Here is a 22842-nt window from a genome sequence, read left to right on the forward strand (position 1 = left end):
AAAAAAAAAGCATCTCGTTAACCCACGTCATTTTATCCCTCGCGGAGTAACACCAGTTCCGGGATGTGGATCTACATTTTGGATGTACATGGAAAAAGATACGGCAGGCGCAAGGATACCGGGCAGATACTCGGCGCTAGCAGGTGCACTCCAAAAGGCACAACTGGTTAAAATAAAATAAAACGCGAATGATGGGCTGACGATCGCCGTTTGCAGTTCTACGTGGATCCAAGACTCGTAAAAACAGCGATCCCGTGTTTCTGCTAGCATGATCCCGAGGTAAGTTTGCAGCGCTGCTCGTAGGATTGCATTGGGAATAGAGCTAGCATGTGGCTAATGATAACGCCAGGCTAACAGCTGACAACTCCAAAACGAATGGATGGAGTTTGGGTTATTGATCAGTGGTTTGGCTCCTGTGTTAAACGATTTCATTAATTTAAAGATTGTATTTACTCAGTTCTCAATATAATGACGTGGAAAAGTCAAGCAAAACGTAACGGTATTAAAGTAGTAACTCAATTACGAGGTGACGTTAAGCCACGTTCATTACGCAGATTGTTTACTGACGTCACACACAATCGGTCTTTAACTTGTCAACGGGAATGAATTTGATGACTTTTTTAATTTTATTCTCTGCAGTGGCAATGTATTGGGAAGGAGAACTATTCAATTCTTAATATATATTTATGTTTTCATATAATTTAATTATCAGCATCAGATGCAGTTAACCAAGCTCTTTGTTTTTTATTTTATTTGGTTAATACTAAACTAGTGTCTATTGAGGTGTTGCTGCTTTGTCTGGAATGTTGTGCAGTATGGCATTTATCTACAAGGAGACAAGCATGTGAAGCACGTGTGTGACCAGGCTAAGTGACAGGTCAGATCTGTGGAGAAGTAACACCGCTCGCAATGATTCTTTCTATCAATAAAATTAACATGTAATTAACTAAATCCTACGTAGATGTTAATGCCATATTGGGGAACATTTCATGCAAACAAATTACATTTCTAGACAAGCAGGTGACAGTCTGCCAGAATTGTTACACAGTGCACCTTTAAACCCAGAGTCACTTTTTAGTCAAAACATAGATTAAAATGAAAGCATGTATTTTCTATTTAGTTATGTTTATTGTACTAAAAACTGAAAAAAACTGTTACCAGGCTTGCATCTCCACAGACCTGGCCTGGATCTTTCCTTTGCCTCTTTCTGCTTGTTTCCATGGAAATGTTGTTCCTATGGCTATAATCTGCCAAATTATGACATAAAACTAATCTATTTTCATGTACAATGTTCTGAAGTATTATTTTAACTTTCTATTTACATGGAATTATACAGGTGACATGCCATCTTCTGAAAGTTAATGTACCTTTAAAGTACATATGGTCTACTTTTTTTTAACCTTTTGTGGAGGAAAGAAAGTGAACTCTCATGGTAAGGATTCATTTGCTGAAAAAACGAATTGACCACAAAGTTAACCGCAAATATTCAGAAACACCACTTTTCATCTCCCACCTCTAGCTATAGCCTTGTATGAGTCACCACAAACTCCATTGTCGTGAGCACCCTTGGGTGGGGGCGATGGCAAACAGGGAAATTGGCTTGCTTTGTCAGAAATGATTTGGCTGCTGACCTGAGGAGTGAAATCACCAGTGTTGCTAGCAGCAGGATGTCTCCTCCTTATTGTCCCTGTGGGTGTGTAGACAAACACTGACAGCAGAGCATGAGATTTCCATTGTTTGAACAGTAGCTTAAAACTGTAGTGACTTGTCATTCCTGTTGTTACCCTTTTGCATCAGGTCTTCAGAATAATAATGTTATAATAATAATGTTTGTCAATGTGACTTAATGTACTGTTGAAATCAGGGCATGGTCTCTCACGATACATGGCTCACAATAATTAATATAACAATATATTGCACATGATATAGAGTGCATCACTATTTGTTGAGAATCACATTTTGGCAACCATAATTATTTGTTAAACCACAAACCTAATGGCAAAGGACAAAGTTTAAATCTGTCAACTGGACAAATTGTTGTAAACTTCGTCCTTTGCTATGGATCAGACCTGGATGACTGAGGGATTACACAGACACAAACCTAATATTGAATGGACCCATTTTAATCATCAAAATGGTGAATATGTCAAACGTAACAAGTTTTCCTTCACACAATTTTATTTGTAAAATAGACCAAGAAATAGATATCAATACAGTAGCCTACAATATTGATATTGTATCACCAAATATAGTATCAAAATGGATATTTCAATATTTTGGCACGTCCAGGCAACCAAAACACTGCTGCTCGGGTCCTGACTAGAACCAGGAAGTACTTCACACATGCGTCCTGTGCTTGGGTCTCTGCACTGGCTCCTGTGGTTCAGAGAATAGACTTTAAAGCAGCTCTGCTTGTACAAGTCTCTCCATGGACTAGCACCAAAGTACATCTCTCACATGTTAGTGTCATATGAACCATCTCACACTCTGAGGACTTCAGGGGCCGGCCTCCTGCTGAACATGTGAGACAGGCCTCTACTTAAGCTCAAAATAGGCTCAAAATAGTTGTGTTTAACTATGCAGAATAAAAAAACTTTCAGTCATATGCACACTTATCTTTTAATGCTAATGTTATGATGATTATTTATGTTTTGATTAGTTTTGTTGTGATTTTAATGTAACTGCGAATTACTTTGTGCATGAATTGTGCTATGTAAATAAACTTGCCTTACTTTAGCACACCTCTGTAATAGCAATGCAAAAAACACAGAATGGTGACAGAGATTTGTTTATTATCTGTAACCACAGACTCAATAAGACCAACAACAACCATCAACTCAAAAAATCATTCTCACCTTGTCTGGAATGTTAAACACTATGAGATTAAATGTATCTTGCATTTATTTAGTTAAGAGTTTTTATTACTCAAAAAAAGGAAAAAAAGAAGAAGAAAAAACCCTTGAAAAACATGCAGTCTTACTGTGAGTGGGGTTGTCTCTTCACTGATCAAACCTGTAACTGGGCTTGGTGGGGTCACCTGCTTGTCTCCATAGAGATGGATGAGTTTAATGCCACTTTGTGAAACCTTATAAATGAGGCAGTGCCCGCTCCACTACCCATAAAAAGTGCAGATGGGTGACCCTCCAACTAAAAAGTTACATGGTACTTCTTTAAGTGTAATTTCTTTATGCTAGCTGACATGATCCTATTCAATGTACTTCTATTCTGTTTGTTTATTCAGTCATTTTTAAATGTATTTTTACCACCATTTTTCGGCAATTTCAATCAATCCGTTCTTTACTAGCTACTCCTTTTACTTCCACAGTTAAAGGTTTTTTTGTTGTATTTGTAAGCCTTTCGTAATCCGCGCCGCAGTTAGCTACAGTCACTGCCTCACAGCATTTGGCCTTTCTCCCAGTCACAAATTGATTTTTCATCTTTCTAAACTCCCTAATCCCCTGGGAGATCCATCGAGCCTGCTGCTACTACTGCTGCTGCTGCTGCTGCTACCATGGATGACTCATTTTGGCAGGATTTTGGAGCCGAGTTGCCTTGCTTTAAAATGCATATGACAGACTACACAACTCATTTCACTGCAAAATTGACTTTTCTCGGCTTGTTATATTGTTCTCCTCTCATCACAAACATAGCTGGAGTTGTATTTTGTTTGATTTACGCTTGATTAATCCAAAGTCATCTCTTCTGAGTGTTCAAAAATGCTCTGTTTGCATTTTGCCCAAATTGTTGCATCATAGGTAAAAACTTCTCCTGCAGTTACTTAGCCCATAAACTATCACCAGACTCATTCTGTGCTTAAATAGTATTCACAACAAAACAATGGCTCTATTAGCAAAGCACTCGCATGTCCTAAGGGCTTCATTGGTTTATGTTCTCACTGTTCATTCCCATTGCTGACAATAGAGGGGGCTGCAACACCTTAATACCTCGTTGGAAGTAGAGGTGTATTTTATAATGTCTTCAGCGTAGGCTTATCACAATAAATCTTATATCAACTTTTTGTCCAATACATGACAGATGGAACAATCATTTTTGGAGGTCAATATTTATAGTGGATACTCTTTCTTTGTACTAGTGGGAAATATTTGGTAAATTTTCTGTTCCATGGTGAGATTTGAGCTGTAGAAGGTCAAATTATGAACTTCTGTGACTCATTATAGACAAACTAACTACTTAAGTGTTGCATTCTGTTATTTATTTATTGTACTTCAGTTTTGTACAGTTAAGAATACTTTTTTGGAGATAATTATGCTCTATGGTTTGGTTTCAATATTATCGTTTATCGCCTGTATTTACTTCAGCAATATATCACATTTCAAAATGTGATATCGTGACCGACCTACTTCCACGCCTTCCTTGTACGTTCCTTTGATAGAATTTTTGTGTTGACATAGGTAGAGGTATTCCGTTGTAGAACTCACCGCTACTTGTGTTTTGTACTTCTGTGCTTTTCTTTCCACAAACTGCCACTTAAATGTAAAACTATTATAAATATGTAAATACTATCCCACCAAATCAAGTCTGTTACATATGCTCACATCCTGACAGACAGTGGACCTGTTCTGTTCCCCATCCAGCTATTTTAGAGACATCTTGCTCAAAGCAGCTAGTGTTCCAGTTTTATGTAGTTTTTTGGCTTTGTGACAAATAATAACAAAATGGCTGTGCTGTCTGCTGGGTTTTTGTTGAATCAGTCTGTGCCTGAGGATGGAAAGAAGGGCAGAGTTGAATTATAGGATGTGATGATGACAGTTTTGATCTCTGTTGGATTTGCTGCAGGATGCCCATATATTTTCTATCTTTGGCAAATAGCTGAATGCTGCTTCACTCTTCACCTCGATTTTGCACAGTCAGTCCAGTAGGGCTGCAAGAGGAATCTCTGTCTAATCAAAATTGCAATTTAAATTAGAGATAGACTGATATATCTATATATTTACACTTTGCAGCATATCGGCTATTGACCTTAAATCTCCAGCAGAGGCCAATATTTAGTTTGGCCAACCAGCTGCCTTCATATGCATAAAGAGTATATGCTTAAAGCTTTATTTAAAAACTTTAGTCCACAGAGAGATAACTTGAGTCAAATTACCAAAATTGGCACTGCATACCGGCCCAAAAATATCAGTAAAGCTTATCGGGCATTGGTTTCTCTGGACACTAAACAATGCATCTGCCATTGAAAAAAACATAACTGCTGATCTCTAATTTAAATGGAATCAAGTATACACACCAGTTCATGCCAGTTCCTCTTTCAGTCTTTTTGTCAATTCTTCAGGACACGTTTAAAATGTGTACTTTTAACAGAATCTTATTTTTAAAACATAAATTTAATCGTTATCACAATGCTTACCAGAAAAATGTGAGATTTTCCCCTACTGTCCAATAGTAAAACATGTAACGTCTGGTAGAGGGTCCTCCACCTGCTTGCTTTGCCTATAAATTTATATGACGGATGGTATGGTCGTCGTCTCAATGTCCATGGAGACAATTAGGTTACACCAAATAGCCTAGTTGCAGGCCAGATTTGAAGTAAAGACGAACTCACTCACTGTAAGAATGCATGTTGTTTTTTAGCAATAAAACACCCTTAATGAAATAAATACTAAATAAATTTAATGCCATACTACAGAACATTCCATGCAAAGCAATACCAACTTTATGGAGAAAAGTGTGAATATGGATATTTTGGTATCTGTTAATCTAATTTCTGTTGATTAAATCCCATAAAGTATATCCCATCTTTGAATATTCCCAAACGATTCTCAAAATGATTCAAATTCCATTTTAATGGTTGCAATCATAAAATAAGTAAGGCTGTAATTATTAAATAATATAAAACATTCTGAAGAAGGCCAAAAATCTCCATGGGAATGTGTGCAAAATTAGCTATTGCTCCATTTAGACCAAAATGTGTGACCACTGTGAATAAAATTAATCTTAAAACATCATTCACCAACCAAATCACAGCAACATTGCAGTTGTTCAGCCCTAAATTGAATGCTAATTCGTTTATTTCAGAAGTGTAATATTTTTGGTTATAAACAGCACAGTACCTCTTTTGTCCCACACAGTGCAGTTGTTTATGAAGTGATTGAGCCTTTAGCCCGGAGTGCAGTCATATGGTCCACATTTGTGCCGAGCTGCTCTCTGACTAACACTGTCTGCTGTTGTTTGTTTGTGATCACTAAGGACTTTCTGACGCTCCGGCAGACTGACCAAGAGCTTTGCATCATGTCAGGTATGTTATGTTGTTGTATTATGTGTGATCTGATCACAATCTCGTTTGAAATAGAGTTGTGCAGTTAATCCGATTTTAAAGCCTGACTGAAAACAACAGAATGACTGTGATATTCTCTTTGCATTACCGGTCTTTGGTTATATAATGTATCTGTCTCTTTCAGGGACGTACACCCCGGCTCCTGGAGGGCCCTTCTCCGCTCTGACCCCCAGCATGTGGCCGCAGGACATTTTAGCCAAATACCATCAGGTTTGGGATAGTTCATTCACTATCTGGCTGTGGTCACACGCACTCTCAAAATCTGATATTGACAGATTTGTTGTAAGGTTATTAAAATGACCTGTAAAGGGCAAAATCATGTTCTTTCTCTTTCTCTGTCATTTTCTTAAAGGTACAGAAATCTGCTAACCATCAGATTTTGGTGTGCATGTAAACTTTGAAAACACCGTATCATATGATTTGATAAATTAAATCAAAAGCTTGAGTTTGATTGAACTGGTGTAAATGATTTTGTTTTTACAGAAAGACCTTTCAGAGCAGCCTGAAGTTCAGTATGATGAGTTTGGCTTCAGAGTGGACATTGAAGGTATTTAAAATGTAACACTACATTAACTTTATGGTTCAATATTTCTCTATTAGTGGTGGATAGACTGAATTTAAATAATGAACTTACAGATTTTTTGTATTCCATTCAAACACTTGAGATGTCGCATTTCTAAACCAGAACTAGAACAGGGTCAAACATAGTCTACATCAGCACTGAACTAAAATAGTTTTGTATACCATATTTTTCGGACTATACATCGCTCTAGAGTATTTTGCACCACAAAAAAATGCATAACATAAAAAAGTATATAAATTGCACTGGACTATAAGTCGCATTTTTGAGGAAATTTATTTTACAAAATTCGAGACCAAGAGCAGACATTTTATTTTTAAAGGCGAGTTATAAAAATAACAATAAAATAGAGAACAGCAGGCTGAATAGTAGTACAGCACGCTAACGTAGCACATTTACTGCTATATTTATTCAGCTATATGAAGCATAGACGAAACTGAATGTGTCTGGTATGTTAATGTAAGATATTAACAGTTAATCAGATATTCTACGCTAATGTGACTAATGCCGGCTTGTCCACAAACATGAGAGACATAAGAGTTCTTTTCACTGCTGTTCACTGTGGTCTTACTTCTTCATCACAGTTCACACAGTAGAACTAACAATCACATAAAATATAACATAAGCTCTGGCTCATATTACATATACACACAAAACTGCACATGAACTCATGGAAAATATACATACCACTTTGGCCTGCTAGTAAACAAACCGGTGAACCCAAAACTTTATTTTTACTTTTCAATTGTTTCTTAAATAGTGCTCTGTTAGGTAAGACTGAACCGGAAAACAACGGAATTAGTTTTTGCGACCTTAAACTAGACTTATGATAAACTAAACATTTACGATATTGTTCCAAATAAAAATCACCTTTATGGTCTTATAAATGAAGGGGAAATAAATGAGGGGAAATTAAATATGAAATATAGAAAAGAAAACGAGTCAAGTACATTTTCTTAAAGGTATTACAGACACAACAGCGCCATCTTGTGGCCAAACAACTGAACTGTATCATGTATAATCAACTGTTACATAACACATATTTGTTCAGCTACATGAAGTATAGACGGTGAACTGAATAAATGTCTGGTATGTTAACGTAAGATCAGATAACTAAAGCATAAAAAACAAGCTTACAATTTTACTCTCGATCTCACTCCAGATCACTAAATGTGCGACTTATATTATGAAAAATGTCATACACACAATAGTTATATATAGTTTATATAGTAAAACATAGTATTACTACTACTACTGTCTATAATAAATACAAAACCTTTTTTATTATTATTATTATTTTTTTATTATAATTTATATATTTAACAACTAGTACTTCCTCCTTCCCTTCTGTGTTCCAGAGGGTGTGGAGGCCCAGAGCTGGCTGTGCAGTGAGGGCTCTCCCCAGCGAGAGGACCCCCAGCAGAGGCTGCGTTGGCAGGCTCACCTGGAGTTCACTCACAACCACACAGTGGGAGATTTGACCTGGGACCTGATCTCCCCCACCCTGCCACACTCCGACAGGCTACGCTCGTTGGTGCTCGGGGGTATACCACACAGTATGAGACCACAGGTACTAGGGTGACTCTCTAAAGTCTCAGTATTGTGAAAAACACTAAAAGCTAGTCCATTTTAAACAGCTTTCAGAGGCCAGAGTAATACTGTCACATCACTGCTAACTTAAACTAGGATGGTAACAGCCTTACTTTCTGGTTCACAGACATTAAAATATACTTTTATAATTGGACGCTTTTTGACTCTACAATCCCTTTTTAAATATTCACAAATGCTGCAATTATTTTGGTAATGTAACGTGAAAATGTATACATTTTTTCCATCAGCTTTGGATGCGTTTGTCAGGAGCACTCCAAAAGAAGAGGACCTCTGAGATTTCCTACAGAGAGATAATTAAGAATAGTTCTAATGATGAAAGCACCACTTCAAAACAGGTCAGATCCTACACTGTAGTACATAATCATTACATTAAATGTCATTCAGTTTACACATATTTTCTGTCCTTTGTTCCACAGATTGAGAAGGACCTTCTGCGAACCATGCCCTCTAATGCCTGCTTTAACAACATGAGCAGTGTGGGGGTGCCCAGGCTGAGGCGGGTACTCCGGGGGCTGGCATGGCTCTATCCAGATATAGGGTACTGCCAGGGCACGGGAATGGTGAGAGCAAGGGCATACTAACCCAGTGTGTGGTTGAACTGGGGGGTAAATAGAAAAAATGATAATATTGAAATGTATTTTTTTTAGAATATCGAATATCTGCCCTAAAACAGCTTATTAAAAATGCGGCAAAAAGTGATGGAAAAAAAATGCTCTTTATAAAGTGATATTGTGGCACTCTTGCATGTATTCACTCACATTCATTTTTTTGTGTAATACTTCACTCTCAAACAAGAACAACATTGGTTGACGCACAAGAAAATAAATATGTGGAGACCACACAAAATTGTCCATTTCACAAAAGTTTACTGTTTTTGGACAAAAAAAAAACAGTACACTTCTGTTTTTGGTAAAATGGACAAAAGGCAGATTTTATTCACGATTTTCCTTAAGTCCGACATTAGATTTTGGTTGGTCTTGGTTTTATCTTTTTTGTTTTGATGTAAAAAAAAATAGTTCTCAAATCTCGCCTTTTCTTCCTCGTATCGGTAGTACTGTTACATTTAGACATTTAGAAATTATACTTTTCAGAGTACTTTTCTAGGAGCATACTTTTACTCCTATACTTGAGTAATATTTTATTGAAGTACTATTACTCTTACTTGAGTAAAAGTTGCAAGTACAAGTGACAAAAGCTTGATTTGAACTTTTGTGTTTCTTGTGTTTCAGATATGATTTTGTTTCTCATTTTCATCTCTATCCTTTTGTAAATACCAGATTTTATGCATTATGTTTTTTCCTTTAAATTTTCTTGGACCACTCCTTAGTAACGTTATTCTTACCCACCCTTGATTTTTTTTCTAGCTCCTTAAAAAAAAAAAAAAAGGATGAAATATACTTTCTCTCTGTGTCTCTGACTGTCTGACTTCTCCCGTCAGGTCGTGTCATGTCTACTGCTGTTCCTGGAGGAGGAGGACGTGCTGTGGATGATGTGTGCTCTGATAGAGGACCTCCTCCCTCCCTCGTACTTCTCCTCCACTCTGCTGGGCGTGCAGACTGACCAGAGAGTACTGAGGCAGCTCATAGTGCAGTACCTGCCCGACCTGGACCGCCTGTTGCAGGACCATGATATAGGTACAGGAAGAAAGGACCATCAAAAATAATAAAAAGGAAACATATCCCGCTATATCCACTCTTTTGAGCTTTTAACCATGTTATAGCCTTCTCATCATTAGCTTAGTAATAATACTGACATGTTCTGGTGTAAGAAAAATTTGCCAAATTTCTGCTGGTTGTTTATTTTCTGAACACAAGGGCTACTGCAGGCCATAATCCACTCCAAAACAAGAGCAAACCCACAGCAGTCTCAACTCACTAGAGCCAGTCTCCCAAACAGGCCAGTTACTGATCAATAGAACCTTCAGACCAACTTATCATCATAGTAACCATTTCTCACATACAAAAGCAGTTACATTACAACAACACATAAACAGTTACCAGAACAACAAAAGGTGTCAAATCTGAACTAAACACAAAATATCAGATCATTACTCTACTTTATTATTAGAATGCCCCTTGATGTACTTGATGTATTTTAGAGGATGGGATGGTACATGGGTGATTCATGTTTGAGGAATCATATGTTATCCTCTGTTTGAGCGCTCAAAAAATGTCTGTTTTCACCTACCTCCCATCACCGCCTATGGCCCTGTACTTGCTTGTACCTGTACTTACTTAATTCTTTGAAAATCTAGACTGTAGCTCATAAACAAAATATGAAATGTTTGTTAGAAAAGGTTGGGCCAGCATACGTTCTGCAGTTTTGACCTTTTTTAGTTTTAAATTATTATGGTTTACAATGATTAAAATATGAAATTTAGGGTTTACATTATCTATTAGTTTATTAGTAAATGCCAGAAATATAGCATCAGTTGTTTTCTTTAAATACATTTGCCGTAAAGTTCAGTTTTTACAGTTGTGCAGTTGTAATTATTTCTAAATCAGAGCCATTATTTTTATTAGAAGTAACTGTAATCAGTTTATTTTGTGTCTCCTCTCCAGAGCTGTCCCTGATCACGTTGCACTGGTTCCTAACGTCCTTTGCCAGTGTGGTGGACATCCGGCTGCTGCTCAGGATCTGGGACCTGCTCTTCTACCAGGGCTCTCTGGTTCTCTTTCAGGTCACTCTGGGCATGCTCAAAATCAAGGTACTCATCACATGCGCATCAAGCTAGTCACATGCAGAAGACACATTTACATGAGATTGAAGATTTAGAATAAAATCTAAAATACAACACATTTTCTACTAAAGTACGCAACGCTGAAATAATCAATAATAATCAAAAATTTGTTTGAAGGAGAATTTAGTTTGAAGTGTTAAAGGTACAGTACGTAACTTTCTATAGGTGGCACATCATCAATGTTTGAGGCCGTACTGTGGAACATTATAGCCAAAGGAACATTTCCATGAAAACGAGCAGGAGGAGGTTTTAATTTTAATCTATGTTTTCCTAAAAAAAATGTAATAGGGGCTGGGCAATGACAATGAAAATCAAATCATGATCTGACCCTGTTATGTTATGAAATGCTGTTTTTTTTCCTTCATTTTCAGTATATTTTTTAAAACATAACATGCACAAACAATTATGTACAGTTCGTAATCCTTAACGAACAAAATAAAAGGCCCTTGCTCACTAGTTTGTTAACTTATCAGCAAAATAACCTCTGACTAGTTGATGACCCAAATAATAACTTCATATCATATATTTGTCTGTGTAGGAGGACGAGCTGGTTTCGTCTGAGAACTCGGCGTCCATCTTTAACACTCTCTCGGACCTGCCGAGTCAGCTCCGTGATGTGGCGGTGCTGCTGGGAGAGGCCATGAGGCTGGCCGGTTCTCTGTCACAGGAGACACTGGAGGCGCACAGACACAAGCACCTGGCCTACATCCTCAACGAACAGGCCCAACTTAACAACGGCAACACGGCGATCAACAGCAACATCAACAAGGTAGATATGTGATGTAACTTTGTCTTGGTCTTTTATTATTTACCTTTTAATACCCCATAGAAGTAAAATACCCCCTCTTTAAAATAACATTAATGTATAGCAGCATGGTCTGAAAGTGTATCTGTTATCTTAAGTGAACCGTAGTGGTCCGTTTGTGGGGTCCGAAGCTGATCTGGTTTGTTTCGCCTCCCGAATCGCTTTATCTTAAGGAGAGACTTAACCATCAGAGCGAAATGATTGGATAAAAAACTGTGAAAACAAGACAACAAAGTAGAACATTTCTCACCCAAAGCCCACATGCTTAGCAAAACAAAGCTAAGCCACGTTAGCAGCAGGTGTTTCCTGTTTATTGATGCATTGCGCTCGCTTCAAGATGGGCATTATTGTACCTCCAGTGAATAATGCATCCAACATTACCCTAACTGCATTACATAAAGGGACGTTACAACATGGCACAGAATTATTTAAGCCTATGTGTGTTAATGCTAATTGTTTCTGTGTCAACTCCCTTCCTCTCGAATGCTTTTTAGCACACACAGGCTAACATTGTAAATAAGAATTTGTTTTTGCCTGGTAAAATAAAGGTTACATAAAGTGAGATGAATGTAGAAAAAGCTGATGACAAGTTTATAGTATTAGCAATACTAGAGTGGTGCATTTTCTCTGTGTAGGTGGTGAGGAGACAGTCTCTGCGCAGGAAGTCCACCCTGAGCTCCCTTCTGTTTGGAGAGGATGAGGCAGAGGCCCTCAAGTCTAAGAACATCAAACAGACTGAGCTGGTGGCTGCTCTGAGGGAGGCCATCACACGCACAGCTCAGCACTTCCACTGTCTGGACCCACGCCACGGGAGCACGGTAACTCTACTTAAAGGGGACAAGGGGTGCAGGGAGTTCTGGTTTGGACCTGTTTAGTCTTTGATTTGTGCCTGGTTGTGTCCTGGTATAGACCTGGTATAGTATAAAGATAAACAACATGGCTTCAAATTCAGATATGGGTTTAGTCCCTGTTTAGTCCCCGTTTAGTCCCCACTTAGTCCTGATATCAAGATGATTTTAAGGTATCGGTATCCCGGTATAAAGATAAACAACATGACTTCAAATTCAGATTTAGTCCTGGTTTAGTCCTGGTTTAGTCCTGGTTTAGTCCTGGTATCATCAAGATGATTTTAAGTTGAGATGTTGGTTGAAATAGGTTAAGGTTAGGGTTAAGGTTAAGGTTAGGCAAGCAGTGACTATAGTTAAGGTTAGGATCACAATCTTGAAGGGAAATCAATGTAATATCGCCAAGCAGCATGGAAACCCAACATGTAGTGCGTTTAGTCCTGGTGATAGTCCTGGTGATAGTCCTGGTGATAGTCCTGGTGATAGTCCTGGTGATAGTCCTGGTGATAGTCCTGGTGATAGTCCTGCCCTACTCCTGCCCTACTCCTGCTGTAGTCCTGCCCTACTCCTGCTGTAGTCCTGCCCTACTCCTGCTGTAGTCCTGGTTTAGTCTTGCAGGTTCTTGCTTGCAACTTAACATAAAGAAAACTGTATGTATGATGTTTACCAAAAAAGCAAATGAATTGCAGCGCTCCAGTGTTTTGTTTTGTTTTTGGATGGAGTAGAACTAGATCTTGTCAAAGAATTCAAGTATTTAGGTTTGACTTTGGATCCGAATTTGACATTTAAGAAACACATAAAACAAATGACAAACACAATCAATTTTAATGTGCGAAATTTTAGACATGTAAGGCCTTTTATGACACAGCACTCAGCTAAACTTTTTTTACATTCAATGATTTTTTCTCATTTTGAATATTGCATAACCACCTGGTCATTTGCTGCCGGCACAACACAAAAACCAATCAAATCCCTCTTTAAAAAAGCCATAAAAATCTTATAAAATCCTAGCTCCTTTCAACATTGTATTGTTTTAGAAAAATATAATTGGTTGAATTTTGATAATTTTATACAGTTTAAAAATGCTTGTTTTATATTTAAAGTTCCACATGGACTTGCTGCTCCTCCGCTGAAAGACTTTATCAAATTAAAGACTGTAACTGGGATGGGAACCAGGGCCACATCTCGAGGAGATTGTGATGTACCACACAGACGCACTAAATTTGGACAAACCGTGCTCTCTGTTAAAGGGACTCATATTTGGAATAGTCTTCCTCTGACAATAAGAGAATGTTCATCTCTGTCCACATTCAAACTGCACCTTAAACTGTGGCTGAAGGAAAACCAGGTCTGTGAGCACCTTTAGCTGCTTTTATTGTATTTTTGTAATGTCTATGTTGTATTTGTTGTCTGTGTACCTGCCTAGGGACAACAGGTGGAAATTAGTATTTTTTGCTATAATCTGGCATGTTTACACTGTCTTTACAGATGTTCATTAATATGCGCTGTCCCTATCAAATAAATAAATAGTCCTGGTGTGCTTTAATTCCACTTGAGACCATGTTTAGTCTACCATTTGTAAACAGGAAAGAAAATCTAAAGTTAGGTTTAGTCCAATTTTTGGTGCATTTTTTTTTTTGGTTTATTGCAGTTTGCACCTTTTTTACACATTGTTTGGCCCTAGTATAATATTTTAGTGTTTAGTCCTTGTTCACTGCTGATCCTAGTGGTAGATATCTTGAGTGAGAGAATGATAAAAATGTTTGAAAATGTCATAGAATATCTGACACAATTTAATATACCCCAGGACCTGACGCCAGACTACTCCATGGAGAGCCACCAGAGGGACCATGAGAACTTCCTGATGGTGTCCAGGAACCGGAGGAGACGGGCCAAAGCGCTGCTGGACTTTGAGCGCCATGATGACGACGAGCTGGGCTTCAGGAAAAACGACATCATCACTGTATGTTACAACATTTGAGACGCAATGATCCGCATGTGTCATAGATTGTAACTATATAGCAGACTCAAGCAATGTCTTTTTTAGTTAGGGTTAGGTCATGGTTTGATTTGGTGTAATCCTGGTAAAGACTCGGTTTGGTCCTGCTGTATTCCTGGTCTCATCCAGGTTTAGTTTCGGATTTAGTCCTAGTTTAGCCCAAATTTTTATGTGATGTGTTGGGACTAAAATCTGTACACACACTGACATCATGGGGACCTGTCTCTCTTTTGAGGAAAAAATAAGGTCCCCATAATGTAAATTCTTAATCATTAGATCAACAGCGTAAGTTTAGATATGGGTTAAAATAGGGTAAGTTTAGATCTGGGTTAAAATAGGTTAAGGTTTGGCAGGTAGTGTGGTTAGTGAGAGGTTAGGCCCGGTCTCCAGGAACTGAATGTAAGTTCATGTAATGTCCCCAAAAAAACATGTAAATTAAAAGAAAATAAAAAAGCGTAAAGAATTTCAATAAACCACAGCAGTATTTTCAGTCAAAAAAATCAATGTAATTATTATTATTATTACTATTATTTATTTACTTTTATTATGGTTTTTTTTTAAGTCCACTAAACTACTAAACTACTACTAAAGTATTCAGAGTCCTTCTCATTCTGCTTTTTAATGTAATGGTTAAACATGATGGTAGGTTTAGAAACAGTCAATTTGAGCGTGTTAAAAGCGTTACATTTCAGTGGCTTTGAAGATGAAGATCTTGAAGTTTTTTTGTTCCACAGATCATTTCACAGAAGGATGAACACTGCTGGGTAGGGGAGCTCAATGGGCTTCGAGGTGGGATCCTTTTTGTTTTTCTGATGTTTTAACTTGGCTCAATAGCATTTATATTATTTCTAAACACAAAGTCAAATATTGAATAAAAAATGCCCCCAGAATAGCTCAATAGGTCAAAATATATAAAATTTTACAGTTGAATACAGTAAACTAGCACAAAGGATTATGGTCTAAGTAGTTCAAGGCAAGGTTATTTATGTTGATACTCTGTCATATTTTTATTGTAATATTTTGCTAATAAGCTACAGAAAAAACAGAAGTAGTAAGTGTTGTTAATAAAAATAAAAAGCTAATTAAACAAAAAATATAACATAAAACATAAAATGAAAAAAATGATCAAAGCAGGAGTAGTGGTAATGGAAACAAAAAAACATTTCAGAATAATTTTAAGCCAAAGTCTAAGAATTATTATTTTTCTTTTTTCAGGATGGTTTCCTGCCAAGTTTGTTGAAATACTGGATGAGAGGAGCAAAGAGGTAAAGATGCATTGTTATATTTTATTTAGGTACTTTTATTGTACTTATTCAAATACATTTTTCTGTGTGTATCTGGTAGTACTCTTTGGCAGGAGATGACTCTGTTACCGAGGCTGTGACAGACCTGGTTCGGGGAACGCTGTGTCCAGCTCTGAAGGCCATTTTCTACCACGGCCTCAAGAAGCCGTCCATACTGGGAGGACCATGTCACCCCTGGTTATTCATAGAGGAGGTGGGCAAATGTAGTCATGGTAACACTCACTATCTTTACATGCACATTTTACTCCTGTCACAGTATCACATTTTCAAGTGCAGTATATTTCAGTAGAAAATATCTCTATAATTTCTAACGATCGTACTTGTACCTCTGGTATAATAACCCTATACCAGGACAATCCCAAATAAAACCTTTCCAAATGTACAATATCATTTAAAAACATGAGATGCAACAAATACATGGAATAGAAACACTTAAAGGGAGTATTATGCAAATTTAATTCTACCATATAGTGTTGTTCCCACATCAAAAACGTGCCTGAAGAAGTTTTATATGTCATCCATGCATGTTTGAGTATTTTGGTGATCTCTCCTGGGCTCACAGTTAGCTGTGCGTCATCGATGCTCCCACAAGACAACTCTCTATAAATATACAAAAGCATGATACAAAACTACACAACAACTTGGAAAAACCTGATATGATGTGCAGTGTATGCATATATATACATGTGTGTATCTGTGTATTATAATTATGTATTTATTTTTTACTGGTTTGCACAGGCGGCAAGTAGAGAAGTTGAGAGAGACTTCAACTCTGTGTACTCCAGGCTGGTGTTGTGTAAAACATACAGGTAAAAATGTGCTATATGAGTTGTTTTTTTAAGCATTTTTTGGGGTCACTAAATCTATTTTCCAATTCCATAAATCCAGGTTAGATGAAGATGGGAAAGTTCTAACACCAGAGGAGCTGTTGTACAGAGTAAGTGCATGTTTTTGTCTTTTTTTTTTTTTTCTCACTAGCGTCTCTGTATTGTATAAATATATAGTAAAGTTTAGAAATGAACTGATATATTGATATATCAGAGAAATAAAACATTATGTAGAGGCTAGTTAGCTTCTCAACTGATTTGACCCTGTATTTTGATCATTTGAATTTAATGTTTAGTACATTTTGTGCATATTCTTCAGTTCAACTTATCTTGTCTTCAGGCTGATTCAAATGTGCCTTCAGTAACAGTACATATGTTAAGATACCCAAAATGTTGGTACTAATGCATCTGAATACTGTACTGTAGTATAATATGATAATCTAGTAATAATATAATCCTGTTGGTGAGCTTTAAACCGTGTGTGCTCTCCTCAGGCAGTGCAGTCTGTGAACATGAGCCACGACTCTGCACACGCTCAGATGGACGTCAAGTTCAGGTCTTTGATCTGCGTTGGACTCAAGTAAGACTAAACACATGAAAACAACATATGCACTCATCCACCCATATATACACCTACATATACCACATACATATACCCCAGGGGTGTCAAACATATTTTCACCGGGGGCCACATTAGCAAAATAGCTGCCTTCAAAGGGCCGGATGTAAAATAAATCAAACTACTTTTTTAACTTGTTAATTAACTGTTTCTGTATTTATTACTTGTTCAAGTTAGCCTAGATGTAAAAATGTGGCTGCGTAACTGCGTATCTCCTGATAAAATTCCATTTTAAAACCATCATACCTTTGAGTTTACCCTTTCGAGGGCCACATGAAATGATGTGGAGGGCCGCGTTCCGCCCCTGGGCCTTGAGTTTGACATATGTGATATACCCTATTCATACACCCACATAAACTGATACACAGTGTAAACCTGTCCTCTGCCCTCAGTGAGCAGGTGCTGCACTTGTGGCTGGAGGTCCTGTGCTCCAGTATGGCTGTGGTGGAGAAGTGGTACCAGCCCTGGTCCTTCCTGCGCAGCCCGGGCTGGGTCCAGATCAAGTGTGAACTCAGGTACACACTCCTTTCTCTTTATGCTGATCTGTTTCTTATTGAGCCTTTCATTCTTTATACACCGAATCCTCAATCGGCTGATATTGTTACACAGAAATAAAAATATTAAGTAAACAAAAGCAAAGAGCATTATGGTTCGTGCGGAAGCCGGTGCCGAACAAACCAAAACGAACAATGAGACACTGACAGGGTGTACTTCTGCCTATTTTAGTAGAAATATAGACTATTTACGTACTTTTCTCTGACCTGGATTTAAGTTTGCCTTCTCAGCTTGTTCTGTTGTGACACTTCGTAAAATCAATGTGGAGTATTTGTTTGTACGGTCCAGTCATTGGTTCATTGGTTCAAAAGATACAAATTCACTTTTAATGATTGTTTTTGTTTTAGGGTCTTATCAAAGTTTGCCTTCAGTCTGTCCCAGGACTGTGAGCTTCCTGACAAGAAAGAGGTGAGTTCAACTGTTATCCAAGCCAACCCTTGTGCTACAAATATCCATTTTATTTAGTGTAGCTGTAGCATGTAGGCTAGTAAATATAACGCCTGTGTGCTATTCCAGACCAGTGCTCTTCTGAAAGCAGACGTTATGGATGTGTTGGTTCAGCATCACCTCTTTAGTTGGGATCTCTAGGTAATTTTGTTGTAACTGACACTTTTACTAACAGTGACAGTATCTAGTGTTAGAGGACTGCTTCTCAACTGGTCTGACTATGGGACTCTGTTTGGTAATCTCTGATAAATATAAGGGCTCACTTTAAACAGTTTGCAGTGGTGTAAAGTTATTCCTCACTCACTCATAGCGGTGAATAATTGGGATGCTCAGAATGCAGAATGAGTTTATCAGCACTTTTCGCAACTTTCAGAGACTACAACAGAGGTTTGCCATCACCATAATGCTAACAACAACTAGCATGCTAATACCAACCTTACTTGCTTTGCAGAAGGCGACAACACTTAATCAGGTACAGACGGCACACAGCAGTCTCATTTTGACCCAAGAGCTGCTTTTATAATATATCTGTACTAGGGCCACATAGATTTTATGTTACAAATATTTGGGTATAGCCCCTTTAATCTATAGTATATTTTGTACATATTATTTATTCTATGTGCATATTGAATATATTTTGCTTCAGGGTCCAAACCCACCATTTGGGAATCACTCACTTTTTAGACTATTCTGACACTGAACCTAAAGGTCCTATATTATGCATTATTCAGCCTTGTGAACACCAGAAGGCTGCCCTACAAATCCAGAAAGATATATCTCTCTTTTTCCTACACGCCCTCTGCTGCATCTCCAGCCAGAATCAAACATGATCATGTGATAAGATCATTTTTTTTCAGTGACGTGTGAAATGAAGAAGCTCATTTGTCACCCAAACAAAATTCTCTCACCTCAGATTGGCTAATCCACCTGTCAATCACACCCATCTGAACTCGGGGAGATTCACCAGTGACCACACTCACGTCTTTGTAAAGTACTGAAAAAGTGAGATTGTCTTAAATGCTACAGTCCCTGTTCTACAAACTAAATAAACAGACAGGTCCAGAGACCCATGACCCACTGGCCCATGACCAGTATATTACAGTACAGATTCAATTGAAAGGTCTCAAATTAGCCAAAATGAAGATCCAGTTACCGTAAGTTAATTTAGTAACCCGGACATTGTCAGTGAATTTCTGGTTTTGTTGACATTAGCTCACTTAGAGTGTCCAGTTCTTAAAAATTCAAAACTGGGTGGCAAATGGTTATGACAAATGACTACGGTATGTATTGTCCCCTTTACTGTTGGTGGTTATCAAATTGGCCAAAAATGGGGACACGTATGACATTTCTTGTATAAAACTGGGACAAATCAATGATTTTGGATAATTCTGCTCCGGCATGGGACACAGAGCTCAAAACTGAGACTGTCCCAGGTAAATAGTGTCTTCTGGTCACCCTAAGCTCCCTGTACGCGTTGGCAACATAAGTAAAACAGAGCATAATGCCACATTTATAACTGCAGAGGCTGGACAGGAACAGGTTCACAGAAGCGGGTGGACAGTGGGGAGCAACTAAAGGGAACATAACACAAGTATGATCAATATTTTAACATTTTTAATTTTCTGTTTTTAATTTTTATCATCACCTAACACAGGGTGCAACCATGTTGGATTTTCTAATCTCTATCATTAGTTCTCCAATTTTCCAAGTAAAAATTCCAGGATCATTCCAGTTGTCATGTACAAGTCGAAAATCTGAAATTTTGACCACTGAGGATGACTCTCAGAAAAGAAGAAACATTTATTTGGCATAATGTAGAACCTTTAGTATTAGAGCTACATAGATGTGTGAATTCAAGATGGTGTCAGTCCCTGTTTGGCTGTAGAGTTCAGTCACTTTTGGTGTTCCGGTGTTTTTCTTGCACTTATGTGGTGTTTTATATAACCTACATAATTGGTATCTCTTTTCACCGTCCTTCTTCTCCATCACGTCCCATCTTCCAGATTTGTATACTGTTTGTAGTAATTTTTGTCCCTGTTTTTTGTCTTGCAGGAGAAGGAGCAGAGGCCACTCAAAGAAGGCGTGCAGGACATGTTGGTGAAGCATCATCTCTTTAGCTGGGACATCGACGGTTAGACACATACAGCTATGTGTGTGTGCGCCTCCTGTCAATCAAAGGTTAAAACCACACCAATAAGACTTGAATAAGGCCATCTTGGTCTAACAATTCTCAAAATTTTCGCATTTTCTGGCTCCGTATATAAACCAAATCTATTGTGCAACATAGGGTGGAGATCAACATGGTGCAAGTGGCATTTTGGGCAAAATTGAGTTGTGTATAAAGTCATTAACAGCTGCCAAAAAAACTTTTTTAACTTCTTGTTGGAAAAAGACAACAGCATCCTACATTTGTGTATATAGAATTGTCCAGTGCCAAAGGGCTGCTATAGAATGTTATACAATTCTACTAACACATGGCTTGAAATGTTACTGTTCACATTTTTTGAAATTTTGTTACCAGTTTTGTTTAAGAATTGCTTTATAGGTCAGCAAAAATTTAGCTTTTTTGACAAATTTAAGAAAAATATATGATGTGTCATAAGAAAATTGTCAGAATCGTTGATCAAGATGCACATCAACATTTTGTGCAATTTTCCAAAGGAGGGTATTTATTTTATTAGCCAAACCTAAAGCCTGATCTAAGCAGAAGCTAAGCAGGTCTGGGTCTCGTTACTCCTTGGATGGGAGACGCTGGGAATACCAGGTACCACAGTGGAGTGCCACTGTCATTGTGTCCTTAGGCAAGACACTTCACCCACCTCGTCTAGCATGAATGTGGTGTGAGTGTTGGTGGTGGTTGGAGGGGCCAGTGGTGCAGATTGGCAGCCTCACTTCTGTCAGTCGGCCCCATGCAAGAAATTGTGAAGTAACTTTGAGCGTATAGAAAAGCCCTACATTAGACATTAATAATAATGCGTTATTATTATTATTATTATTTCTGTAATTTTTTGTTTAATATAACAGTCAATTCAATTACCTTAAAGTGGACCTGTTCTGCAAAATCGACTTCTCAGAGCTTTTAAAGATGTTATAGTTGTTCTTCTCATTCACCCTCTCAAAGTTGTATTTGAAGTGCTTTATGCATGTTTGAGCAATCTTTAATCACTTTTTTCAAGACGCTATATTGGCATCAACTCCCGTTTTCACCGACACACGCCCACTGTTCTGCACACATTTTCTTAATCAGTGATATGTGCAGTATGTGGTAGTGTCATGTAGTCATTTTGGTTCAAATGAAAAAAAATCCACTACTCCCCAGTGTGATCTGCAGCTCCAGAGGCCTACGGCTACATGGCTCTTTGTTGTGGCGACGTTTACAGCGACTTCGCGTAACTTACCTTAGTACATTTCAGATGGCAAAAATATGATCAGTGTTATCCAAATAAATATTGCCCAGCCGAGTTCTGTTCCTTGTGAAGTTGCCAAAATGTCACTTGCACTTCCAAATATCACCCCTTAATATTTTCTTCTTTTAAAAATAAAAAATAGTGCAAAAAATGTGTACTTTCCAAACAATATTTCTACAATTGTGTCTACATCAATGTGACTATGTAGAACGCAAAGGACCTGTCTCCTGTTTGACCAAAATCTTAACATTCCAAAAAAAAAATATAAACAAAATATAAAAAAAATAGTCCGGCATACCTCAGAATACACTTCAAAAAGTACTCTGTTACTTTAAAAACCTGTTGCCTTCTGAGTAGTGATGATAACACTATGGGTAGGTGGGTTACTATGGTAGCATGCACTTGCCAATGTTATGTAAATAAAGCTATACATAAAAATATATATATGTTGTTGAAATTCACAGTGAATAAATGTTGTATTTCATCTAGAATATCTGTGCTGTCTTTTGTTTATTTATGCTTTGCGCATTATTGGAGTCTTTTTAAAGCTGCACTGTGTAACTTTTCAGATGTAAAGGTGAGAATAGCTCTGGAGGGGAGGACAGACTATAATGCTGCGTTCCATTTATACTCGGAGGTCAGAACTTGGACTTTGGAGTAACTTTTTCATTAGTTTATGTACAATAATGACAAATGTCGCAATAAAAATTAGGGAAGTGTTGATCAGCCATAATGATAAAAACACATCTATTAACTCAGACATTATTATAATTGTTACAATAATTAGCATCTTTTATGAAACACAGGC

General features: G+C 37.7%; 1 protein-coding gene across 1 annotated transcript; it reads left to right on the top strand.

Moving 5' to 3' along the window:
- Window positions 1–57: 57 nt before the first annotated feature.
- On the top strand, window positions 58–22525 carry sgsm3 (small G protein signaling modulator 3). The gene is made up of 21 exons (XM_033971244.2): window positions 58–279; window positions 6208–6256; window positions 6420–6505; window positions 6779–6842; window positions 8234–8445; window positions 8714–8821; window positions 8903–9046; window positions 9925–10120; window positions 11048–11193; window positions 11765–11995; window positions 12667–12849; window positions 14684–14839; window positions 15610–15664; window positions 16091–16140; window positions 16220–16372; window positions 16918–16988; window positions 17068–17116; window positions 17501–17586; window positions 18018–18140; window positions 18528–18588; window positions 20680–22525. Exons 2-21 carry the CDS (start codon window positions 6250–6252, stop codon window positions 20761–20763), a joined length of 2265 nt encoding a protein of 754 aa, XP_033827135.1. The 5' UTR covers window positions 58–279; window positions 6208–6249; the 3' UTR covers window positions 20764–22525.
- Window positions 22526–22842: the final 317 nt, after the last annotated feature.

The sequence above is a fragment of the Periophthalmus magnuspinnatus genome, chromosome 8 (assembly GCF_009829125.3).
Source record: "Periophthalmus magnuspinnatus isolate fPerMag1 chromosome 8, fPerMag1.2.pri, whole genome shotgun sequence".
Classification (NCBI taxonomy): Eukaryota; Metazoa; Chordata; class Actinopteri; order Gobiiformes; family Gobiidae; genus Periophthalmus; species Periophthalmus magnuspinnatus.

What these genes read in the sequence shown, in the direction of transcription:
- sgsm3 (XM_033971244.2), top strand. An exon ending in GTTGCAGGACCATGATATAG is followed by an intron (nt 10,121 to 11,047) that starts GTACAGGAAGAA and finishes TCTCCTCTCCAG; the next exon opens with AGCTGTCCCTGATCACGTTG. An exon ending in CAGATCAAGTGTGAACTCAG is followed by an intron (nt 18,141 to 18,527) that starts GTACACACTCCT and finishes TTTTTGTTTTAG; the next exon opens with GGTCTTATCAAAGTTTGCCT.